The following is a 12283-nucleotide window of genomic DNA, read 5'->3' on the forward strand; positions in this document are numbered from 1 at the left end:
GCTTATCGCTGTGTTCACAATAAAAACAGATTTGAACAAAATGGTGCAGGGATATGGACGAACTAATGGTGGCAGAAAAGTCAGTGTTCATTCATCGAGGGTGCGCTAAGAAATGGGAGAATATATGGGGGGCCTGGAATTAGTTTTGTGGTAATATTTGTGAACCTCCAAACCTCGAAGACGATGACAGTGCCTCAGTGTGACCAACTTCAGCCATGTAAGGATATTACTAAGTTAAGATGTCAACGCCCAGAATCATTTTTGTAATGCTATTCATAGACTGCGCTACTTTGTTCTTGTGATCCACATAACGTATGCTATTTTGCTGCTCTGTATCACTGCGACCCGTCCGCGACCAGCACCAGGAACCCTGGACCTCCGCCCCGCCAACGCTACGACCAAGCAGCACTCCACGCACTCAACCCAGGCTACAACAACAACTGCAAGCTAGCATCACCTGCCGACATCCATGGACCCTTCAGCTGTCACCGCTGCCGGCACACCTGCAGCACCTCCAAGAACACGGATCCAGCACAACCCGCCCACAAGAACACAACCGAACCGAAGATTCTGCAATGCATCCTCCTCAACGTCCGATCCCTCCACAAACACGCCACAGAAATCTAGGACCTCCTCGACAGCACCACCCCGGACGTAGCATTCTTCACCGAAACCTGGACCAAAGCCACCTCAGGACCGGACATCGCCATCCCTCAAGGATACAAGATCTACAGGAGGGACCGCCCCACCCACCCAGGAGGAGGAATCGCCATCGTCCACAAATCCTGCCTCTGCCTGAGCATACTCCCTGGTGAGTCCACAGAACTGATGGAACACCTTCACTTCAAGATACTGGCCAGACCCCACTGCCGCCCTCTGAGGAACCCTCATCTACCGACCCAACTGACTCTTCGCCAACTCCATCACGGACATTATCTCCCCGCAGGCCATCGCATTGACCAACTACACCCTGCTGGGAGACCTCAACTTCCACCTCGACAATCAACTGGACCCCAACACCACATGCCTCCTGGACAACCTCCACAACATTGGACTCTGCCAGATCGTGACCGAGCCCACGCACTCAGCAGGACACACCCTCGACCCCCTCTTCACTACAGGAAACTCCATCACCTTCAGCCACACCACTGAACTCCCATGGACCGACCATCGTTGCGTCCACTTCACCTTCAGAACACCCACCATCCACAGACACCAGCATCTACTTCCACAAAGAAACTGGACCAAAATCACCGAAGACCAGCTCATCTCCTCACTCAACAACTCCACCCCAACCATCACGGAAAACGACGACCCCAACATCGCAGCCCGAAACCTGCATAGATGTATCTCGGACAGCACCAACACCATAGCCCCCCTCAAGAAAAACAACAATACCCGTGCCAAGAAAGCCAGATGGTTTACCACCGAACTTTGAGAGTCCAGGCGCACATGCCGCCGCCTCGAAAAGGCCAGGAGAAACACCAAATCCACAGAAGCCCACAACAACTTCAGAGCCGCCACCAACGCTCACCATCAACTCATCAGAGAAACGAGGAAAAAAGCGATTGAAGACAGAATCTCCACCCACGCACACAACAGCAAGGAACTCTTCAGCATCATCAAGGAGTTCGCCCAACCCACCAGCGAGTCTACCGACATCCCTCCCTCACAAGACCTCTGCGACAAACTCAGCACCTTTTTCCACCACAAAATCAAGAGCATCTACTACAACTTCGACGAAGACAACCAACACACTGAACCCTCACCAACCACCCCTGACACCAGGAAACCAGCGATTGATGACTGGACAGCCCTCACCACCAAAGACACACTGAAGACAATGAAGTCAATCCACTCAGGGGCCCCCACGGACCCCTGCCCCCACCACATCTTCAACAGAGCCACTGACACCATCGCACCCATGCTCTGCCACATCATCAACCGCTCCCTGGCGACCGCCTCGTTCCCCAATGACTGGAAACACGCCGAGGTCAACCCCCTCCTGAAGAAACCCTCAGCGGACCCCACCGACCTCAAAAACTACAGACCCATCTCCCTGCTCCCTTTCCCAGCGAAAGTCATCGAGAAAGCCATCAACAGCCAACTCGCCACATTCATTGAAGAACACAACATCCTCGACTCCTCCCAATCCGGCTTCAGAAAAAACCACAGTACGGAAACCTCCCTCCTCGCCGCAACAGACGACATCCGCACCCTACTGGACAAAGGAGAAACAGTAGCCCTCATCCTCCTAGACCTATCAGCGGCGTTCAACACAGTCTCCCACCGCACCCTAATACGCAGACTCTACGACGCAGGAATCCAGGACAAGGCCCTCGACTGGATCTGCTCCTTCCTCTCCGGCAGGACGCAACGGGTCAGACTTCCCCCTTTCCTCTCAGACCCCACACCTACCACCTGCGGAGTCCCCCAGGGCTCCTCCCTCAGCCCGACGCTCTTCAACTTCTACATGGCTCCACTTGCCCCCATCGTCAGAACCTACAGACTCAACATCGTGTTATACGCAGACGACACCCAGCTCATCCTCTCCCTATCCAACGAGCCCAACACCGCCAGACGCAACTTTTGAGAAGGCATGGAAGCCGTCGCCAAATGGATGAAAAACAGCTGCCTAAAACTAAACACCAACAAAACAGAAGTACTCATCATGGGCCCAAACCCCGATGCCTGGAGCGACACCGGGTGGCCCATCGCCCTCGGAAACCCGCCAACCCCCACAGACCACGCACGCAACCTGGGAATCATCCTGGACTCCGAGCTCAAAATGGACTGCCAGAGCAACTCTGTCTCATCTTCCTGCTTCCACACCCTCTGCCTCCTTCGTAAGACCTTCAAATGGATCCCCCTCGAACACCGAAAGACAGTCACTCATGCCCTGGTCACCAGCAGACTCGACTACGGCAACGCACTCTACGCCTCATCCGCAAGCTACAGAACATCCAGAATGCCGCCGCAAGACTGGTCCTCAACCTGCCAAAACACTGCCACATCTCCCAGCACCTGCGCACACTCCACAGGCTCCCCGTCGAGGCGAGAATCACCTTTAAGATGCTCACCCATGCACACAAGGCCCTCCACGGCACCGGACCAGCATACCTGAACAGCCGGCTCTAATTCCACACACCCCAAAGGACCCTACGATCAGCCCAGCTCTCCTACGCCGAGGTCCCCCGCACTAGAAAGACCAGATCGGGAGGCCGCTCCTTCTCCTTCCTCGCGGCCAAAGCATGGAACGCCCTTCCGCTCCACCTCAGACAGACAACATCGCTCCCCATTTTCGCAAGAAACATCAAAACCTGGCTCTTCGACAGGCCCCCTCCTTGATGGAATGGAACCTGCACCCCCCCCCCCACCCCTAGCGCCTTGAGACCCTTACGGGTGAGTAGTTGCGCTTTAACAAACTCCTGATTGATTGATTGACTGCCATGATTGTTTTCTTAATAAATTTAATTTAAAAAAAAAAAGGAGAATTACAGGCACAAAGATTATTGTGACTGTGTTGCGCCAGTTATGTGCAATAAAGAACCACCAGATTCTAACTGTTGATAAGTGGCAGGGCAAAATCCATCTGAACAAGTACTCTTTGCATTCAAGTTGCAACAGGAGCATAGTACAAAAGTAGACGAAAACAGTTTATGCACCTGAGGCCACATGTAAATGAGCCTGTATCTCATAAAGGGCTTCTTGTATTAGTCATGCTTTAATCTAAACCAATTGTTGTGAATAACAATAACCATTGTTGTAAGGTAAACTAAACCTGCGGTTCAAAGCAATGAAGGTTGAGTCACTAGAGACTGGTTGGATGTCCAGGTTGTTTCCCAAGATTCCATTTGGTGCATCTTACTTGTGGTCAAGATTCCATGTGCTGAACACGACTCTGCTCTCATAATTGCTGTAGGGATTGATGGAGTGCCTGGCTCCGCAGTCCTCTGCATCAAACGCACCCTGCAAATGAGAAAAGTTTTCATATATAGTAATGGCTGCATTCTTCACCTTCAGGTCTCTTATTAACCCAAGCATAAATCTTTTTGTGCAGAGTTCTTCATAGACTAAAATTGATAAGAAGCAGGTTGTGTGATTTCCTGATGCTACGGTGGGTAGTGATGACTTTTACTTCACAAGAGTTCAAAAAGAACCTCAGGTCAGAGGCTTCCAGATAACACCATCAGTCGCTGCCGCTATACTCTTAATGTGCTGCTTACTTATTTATTTGTAAATCTTATAATGTGCACTTAATGAACTAAATCGTTTGTGAGCTCGGGCCAAGATGGATACAATAAAAGAACAGGAAATTAAAGCAAGAACAGAATATATTTCCTCCTGTGTCTAAAAGGCTGGCAGACAGAGAGGGCGGTCATAGATGGAGTCTATGCCACAGTTTTACAGCCACCAGAAAGCGTCACGCTCTTCCTGTGAAACTTGAGGATGGAACAAAAGGTGCTAGGAGGAGCAAATGTTTCTGTCAATTTGTATATTATTCTTCCAGTACTAATGGGCCACAAATGTGTACCAGGGGAAGAGGATTGTGAGCCTAGTCTAGCCTTACATGAAAAATAATGTGTGGCATAGTGTAACCCTAAAATCTTGAGCCTCAAGAGACACCACACAGCATGCTCACAGGTGGGTGGATCAGGGACGGTGTTAATCCTCAATTTCATGAAGCAATGTGTCTCAGATACAAAGTACAAAGCCTGAAAACAAAAAAATACAGTTAAGAAAGAAAAGGGTGACTCAATAAGTGAGTTTCAGGGTGCAATAAGGAAATGCATAAAGATTTATTGCAAAAAATCTAAAGGTACAAAACAGAATAGCGAAATGTAGAAACAACTGAGTTGCATAGGAAATCAACTGTCATAAAGGCAATTAGTACAGAAAAATGACAAAATCAGAGGAAAATGTTATGTCTCAAATGGGTAGCAAAATCACTAAGAAATCAAATATCATCCCTAATGCCATAGGAAAGTAAACTGGCTCACCCCCATATTTGAGGGTTTATATAGGAAATCTTTTTAAACATTAAAATGGAAAATGCAGATTCAACATGATGTGAGCAAAATAATTACATTTTCAACAAAGCAGAACATTGAATTGAAAAGCATCATACAGACTTAACACGAAACACTAAACCACTGCGTGAATATTGATTGAGCCCCGTCTATGCTAATGTCATCCAGAGATGTCAAACAAACCAGTTACAAAGCAACTGTGTACCATTGTGAATGAATGCAATTCTGCATGCCAGGCAGAATAAACTTGAAGAAAAGTTCCATTACGGATTCCATGCTAGAGAGTCTTCAAGGCAGTGTCATTCAGAAATAAACAAATCTGTCTTGCTCGACTATGTGCAGCAGGCCACAACCTAGCTGTGGCCTAGTTAGCATAAGCCAGTAAAAATGCACTTTAACAGTTCATATCAAAAGTGTTCGAAAGGCAATAGCATAATATATAGTATGCAGAGGTGAATTTGAGAACAGATTACTATGCTGCAGGTTATTAACAATGCACAGTTGATATTGAACACACAAACACATCCATAGCAATAAGGCCTTTTGAGGCTAGTCAAGTCAAGTCAAAAAATGTATATAGCGCACTACATACCCAGAGGGTCTCAAGGCGCTTGGGGATGGGTGGGGAATTACTTCTCGAATATCCAAGTTTTAAGTTGCTTTCTGAATGCTAGGTGGTTTTGAGTGAGGCGAAGGTGCAAGGGAAGTGAGTTCCAGGTTTTGGCCGCTAGGTAGGAGAATGATCTTCCTCCCATGGTGGTTTTGTTGACGCAGGGAACAGCAGCGAGGGCTTGGTTGGAAGAGCGAAGCTGGCGGGAGGGGGTGTAGAAGGAAAGATGTGTATTGAGGCATTCGGGTCCAAGTTCGTAAAGGGCTTTGTGTGCGTGGGTGAGGAGGCGGAAAGTTATTCTCTTATTGACGGGGAGCCAGTGGAGGTTTTTCAGGTGACCAGAAATGTGTTCTTTACGCGGGATGTCTAATATGAGTCTGGCTGATGCGTTCTGGATGCGTTGGAGTTTTTTCTGAAGTTTTGCGGTGGTACCGGCGTAGAGGGTGTTTCCGTAGTCCAGGCGGCTTGTAACCAGTGCGTGGGTGACCGTTTTTCTAGTTTCGGTGGGGATCCATCGAAATGTTTTTTTGAGCATGCGAAGAATGTTGAAGCAAGATGAAGAGACTGCGTTGACTTGTCTGGTCATCGAGAGTGAGGAATCCAGGATGACGCCTAGGTTCCGTGCGTGATCCGTCGGGATGGGTGCTTTTCCAAGGGCCTCTGGCCACCAAGAGTCGTCCCAGGCGGAGGGGGAGGTACCTAAGATAAGGACTTCTGTTATGTCTGAGTTCAGTTTCAGACGGCTCTGCTTCATCCATTCGGCAACCTCTTTCATTCCTTCATGTAGGTTGGTTTTGGCGATGTTTGGGTCTTTGGTGAGTGAGAGGATTATAGGATCCATTATTTTATTGCAGCAATGAGTTTTCCCGTCTTATTGAACAAGCTTTATGTGTTTCAGGTGGTAATCATGTAGGACAACTCAGAGGACATTAACAGAATTAGGCTTCGAAGTGAACAGAAAGCTAAGTACTATATGATGCTTGTGATTGGGAAAAAATGGGAGGTGGCAACAAAGTTGACTAAAGGACAAGTAATATATTTAGATCTTCGTGCTTATGTTAAGAGTCCAAAAGAGCTCTTTGACCATTTACAGACTTCGTAGGGGCTGTAAGGTGTCCAAAAAGCAGTAGGCTAATTTGGCAACGCAGTTGGAGAAAATCACAAGACTGAAAAAAAGAATCATAACCACCGTTTTTGTACAGTTGTGTTTGAGTTTGCTTTAGTCCACACAGCCTGGCTCTTAAAAAGAGATTTCAGAAGGGAATCAGAGGGCCAGATAAACATAGGAAGATTTGGGTGTTAGCTGTATAAAACTAAAAATAATGTTTTTCTCGCTGTAGTGTCCAATTTAGGGTAGCATGAACACATCGACAAAAAAAAGAGACCGTCCAACAACCCACAGACAAAGACATAGTGCCCATTTATATTATTTATTAATTTATAAAGTTTTATATAGCGAACAACATTCCAAAGATATCAGAGCGCTTTACAGTAGTATGAAAGAAAGGACATGAATGAGGTATCAACATCAATTGGGAAAAGGAAAATAATACAGTAAATTGATGAATTCAAACACCAAAAGGGGGTAAAAATATGCAGTAACGAGGAGCCATATCAAATGGAGGTAACCCTGGTGATAGCAACAAAGTCAACCAGTAAAGTGAGCCTAGCCACTTAAGGTAGGAATTTGCTCATTAGAAATATCTTAGCTTCCATTTTGAACTCCGTCGTCGAGGAGAGTCTGCGTACTTCCGGTGGGAGAGAGATCCATATCTTTGGGGCAGCACCAGAGAAGGCTCGGTGACAAGTTCTCTTTTTGCTAAGAATGAGAGATTTCAGGAGGTAAGTTGTGGTGCTTCTTGAAGCTCTCTCCCCACAGGATAGTTGAAGTTTTTGCGCCAGGTACCTGGAAGTCTTGAAGTGGATGGCTTTGTGCACCAGAACTGCAATCTTAGCCGCAGTGTTCAGAGAGGCCCTTAGTGGAGCCAGGGCGTATTTGGGAAAGCCACAGAGGGTAGCACTGCCATAGTCTAGCCTCAGCAAGACAAGCGCTTGGACCACCTGCTTGAAATTGCTTTGTGGAAGGAAAGGTTTGATATTTCTGAGAGTCCTCATCAAGTGGTTTGCTTCCTTACATACATTGCTGATATGAATATTTCTATTCAGGTGCTTGTCTAAGGTAACACCGAGAGATTTGGCTGAGTCTATGATGATCGGCGTACAGTTGAAGGCAGTGAGGTGAGTCAGCAAGAGATCTAGCTTGGGGAGGTGGTTTGGAGGGGAGGTGAACAGGAACTCCATTTTAGTGGTGTTGAGCAGGAGATGGTACTCGGTTCCGTGAAGTGGCTGAGTTATAACTATCTTAAATGTAACTCAGAGAAGTCTGAGATCATTTTTTTTGGGCACCGGCCACCCGACTTGTGGTCTGAATGGTGGCCCCAAGATATGTCACCCCCTGTGTCAGCTGTTTCTCAGGTGAAAAATGTAGGAATCAAGCTGGACTCATTTATTTATTTTTATTTAAGGTTTTTATAGAGCGCGTAGTCACCCAAGAGTATCCCAGCGCTCAACCCGCTCTATGAAGGCGCAAATATATTCGGTAGCCGGGGTTTGCTTTGGACTGTTGAGAATGTTGCGAAACTTTGCTGTCCATCCCTTACAGGAAGACAGTGGTGCAGGCCCTAATAATATCTAGACTAGATTATGTGTCTTGGCCTGCCTGAATATCTTTTGGGCCAGCTACAAGTGATTCAGAATGCAGCTGCTAGAGCCATCTTTTTGGTAGGCTCTAGAACCCATACCACCCTGTTTCTGTCATCACTACACTGGCTTCCAGTACGGAAAAGAATTCAGTTCAAAGCCCTGGTCCTGGTTTTTAAAGCCTTTCATAAGATTGGAGCATCCTACCTTAGGGACAGATTTCAGCCCTATGTTCCTAAACGCAACCCGAGATCCTCATCACAACTGCTGATTGTCACTCCTAGGGTGAGATTGTCTCGGACGGGTGGGAGATTTTTTCATGTGGTGGCCTCACGGCTGTGGAACAGCCTTCCCCTAACCATTAGACAGAGTCCAGATCTTCTGACTTTTAGGAAAAGTCTTAAAACATGGGTTTTTCAGCAATAAACCGTTTGATTGTTGTCAGTGTGTTCTGATGTTAGGTGACGTATGTTCTGCCCTTAGCGCCGGGACACTCCAGGGAGTAGCCGTGCGCTTTATAAATATGCACTAACATAACATTAACCAATTTTGAGTAGACATTAGGATAGTGTTGAGTGAGATGATGTTATCCGGGGATGAGATTTTTAAGTATAGTTGTGTGTTGTCAGCATACATGTGGAAGAGAATGTTCGTGGAGTTTAGTGAATTTGCAAGAGGTTCCAAGAAGAGGTTGAATAGGGTAGGAGAAAGGGTGGACCTTCGGGGGACCCCCATGAGAAGTGGAGAGGGCTGGGAGAGAGAGTGGTTTGCCTGGACTCTTTGTGTTCTGTGATAAAGGCAGGATGAGAACCATTGTAGCACCAGATCGGAGAAACCCATTCTGTTTTGCAGGATGGATAGGAGATTGATATGATTAACCAAGTCGAAAGCTGAGGACAGGTCAAGGAGGATAAGTAGACAGGATTCATTTTGGTTGAGCATTTTCAGAATGTCATCCATAACGTGTGAGACGGCCGATTCGGTACTGTGCCCCTTTCGAAATCCGGATTGATGCTGGTCTAGAAGTTGATAGTTCTCTATGTGAGCACTTAGTTGGAATTGTACACATTTTTCTAGGAGTTTCGCTAGGGTGGGGATGTTGGAGATGGGACGGAAATTATTGAGATCGGATTAATCAGCGTTGTGTTTTTTTTAAATAGGTGATACCTGAGCTGCTATTAGGCAGTCAGGGATCATGCCTTAATATAAAGAAGTGTTTACAATCCTAGTCCAGGTAGGGATGAGAGCGACCTTGATCTCTGTGAAGATGGCCGGAGGGAGCAGTTCACCAAAGTGGTTGGACGGGTTGATAGTCTGAAGAATTTTGTAAATGTCTTTTTCACTAAATGGGGTAAAGGAGCCCCAGGACGCATTGTTCTTGGTGTTCATGAAGGTTGGGTTGCACTTTCAAAGAGGTCAGTGGGTGCGGCAGCAATAGAGGAGGGTAATAGGACCTTCTTGGAAGCAAGGTCAGTGGAGATGAGTCAAGATTTTTCCGTGAAGAAAGCATCAAATTCTTCACAGGACGGAGGGTTGCCACCCGTGTCTGAGAGGTTGGACCGCTGTTTGACGAATTCGAAAAGTTTCTTGGGGCGGTTTGCCACTTGGTCTAGTTGTAAACTGAAATAGTCCGCCTTGGCTTTCTTGATGTGCTTGTTGTAGAGGCTCCTTATATCTCTAAGGAGTTTTAGATGGTCTGAGGAGGGATTTGTTTGCCAGGGGCGGTCAGCTGCCCTAAGGTTGCGGCGTTAAGTGTTTAAGTTATCGTTATACCACGGTTTGGATATTTTTGAAGAGGCATTTTTAAGTTGGAGTGGAGCAATGTCATCCATGATGTTGGCTATGGTCACATTGTAGGCGTCAGTGAGTGTTTGCACCTTAACCAAGTCAGCTTGGGAGGAGAGGACGGATTTAAAGTGGGCAGCAAGATCGTTGTTTTATTGATCTGAGGTCCCTTTTCCATTTCAGAGGTTGAGCCTTCTTCAACACCACCTCTCCTTTAATATAAAAGAGGATGCTGTGGTGGTTGGATCAGTCACACAATGTTATGGAATCTAAGGTGATGGTCTTTTCCTTGGAGATGATGAGGTCTAGAGTTTCTCCTTTAGTATGAGTTAGTTAGTCACAGTGTTGAGTCAATTCTAGATCATAAAGAGATGATTTAAGGCAAGAGTCCATGGGGCCATTGGGCTTAGACCAATGCAAGTTGAAGTCACCCAGGAAGATTTGCGGCACAGCTGAGTTGACATTGCTGGAGATGATTTCCATTAATTGCTCAATGAAAGTTAGATTGTCTACCGGGGGGTGGTAAAAGGTGTGTCGTTTGCAGATTGGTAGGTTCTCACTTGAGATGCTAAGGCAAAAGTATTCACAGGAAGAAGGGGAAGAGGACTCCATGTGTGAGATTGAGAGAGTATTCCTAAAGATACAAGCTAGGCCCCCACCCAACTTTAAGGCTCTGTCTAGTCTGATTTTATCATGAGTGGGGGGAACTAGGAGGTCTAAGATAGGAGTGGAAGCGGGATTAAGCTAAGTTTCAGTGAGGATGATAAAATCTAAATCATTGTGTTGGATGAGGTCAAAGATATCTGAGGCATGTTTACTGGCTGTTCTACAATTTAGCAGAACACATTGGTGTCAATTTTAGTGGCTTGTGCTTCAAATGGGAACCCCGCCCTCAACCAGATGGCCACCCCTTCGGCAAACCCTGAATATGTTGTAGGAATAATTGACTTTAAACTTAGTTCGCAGTTTGAGATCTTCTGGGGAGGAAAGATAGGTTTTCTGCAGGTAAACTATATTCACCTTCTGGCGATACAGTTGCACTAGGATTCTGTGTCACTTATGAATAGACCCCATACTCCTTATGTTCCAGTCAGTATCTTGTAATGCTGCAAAACAGTCGGCATGTCAACAACGCACAGGCACTTAGGTCAGGGGTCACTCATCTTTTGCTTGGCTGCATGGTAGACATAGGAACACACATGGTGGTAAAATAGAAAAGAACATTTCCCCAATTCCAGGTTCAGCCAAAAACGATTGTTTGACCAATCTAAAACTAACAAACACATCACAACAAAATGGTACATTATGCAATCGCTTTAGAGGAAGGCCAATAATAGAACAAGCAAGTACAAGGCTTTGTAAATGCAAGTACCTTGCACAGGAGCCTCAGAAAACCCAGAAAAGAATAGCTGCGCATAATTCAGCAGTCTACATTATGTACAGGTGGTAACAATAAACTTTTGTGATGCACAAGCGGCCTACGTGACAATCATAGTACCGTGCAACAGCAAAGACAGTCCACGGGGGAAGAATTCTAGGCAAAACAACCTCACCCAAACTAGGGCTCTTCTGTATCTAGGAAGCGGGGCAAAAAATGGGGCAGGGGGGAGAAATGGGGCAGGGGTGGAGAAATGGGGCAGGGTTGTAGAAATGGGAAAGGGTGGAGAAATGGGAAAGGGTGGAGAAATGGGAAAGGGTGGAGAAATGGGAAAGGGGGGAGAAATGGGGAAGCAGGGAAGAAATGGTGGAAGTAGGGAGGGCACAGAGATAGAGACTTATCTGAACCAACCATTAGACGAGGCAGCAGAGACACCAGGCTGTTCAAAATACTGGCTTAGATTAAATCATAATTATCTGCATTCTGTGGCGCCATAGAAGGGGAAAAGAGCTGTGCTCGTATTTGAGTCCAAGTCAAAGTCTGCACATGCTGTGGAGCTAGAGGAGGGTTGTCGGCGCTGCAATCCAATAGGAGACATAGTTGCCAGTACAGCCTGCCTACCGTCCATGGTTGTTGAGGGGAAGGGGCAGCCCTGGAAGTTGCTTACCAGGTGGGCCTGCATCTCACCGATGAGGTTTTGTGTCCCTCTGGATGATCGCTCCGATGGAGTAGGGCGAGGTGCATTAGGATAGTGCTGTTCGAGCCAGTCCCACACAGCAT

The 12283-nt window shown here is 46.8% G+C and overlaps 1 protein-coding gene across 1 annotated transcript in view; it reads right to left on the bottom strand.

Annotated features, from left to right (window-relative positions):
* Positions 1 to 12283, bottom strand: part of DFFB (DNA fragmentation factor subunit beta) — a 133643-nt gene that overhangs the window by 35997 nt on the left and 85363 nt on the right. Inside the window, exon 6 of the mRNA XM_086921736.1 lies at positions 3869 to 3969. Within this exon, the coding sequence (XP_086777862.1) occupies positions 3869 to 3969 (101 nt within the window). The remainder of the gene's footprint in view (positions 1 to 3868; positions 3970 to 12283) is intronic.

Source organism: Lissotriton vulgaris, chromosome 5 (genome assembly GCF_964263255.1).
Source record: "Lissotriton vulgaris chromosome 5, aLisVul1.2, whole genome shotgun sequence".
NCBI lineage: Eukaryota > Metazoa > Chordata > Amphibia > Caudata > Salamandridae > Lissotriton > Lissotriton vulgaris.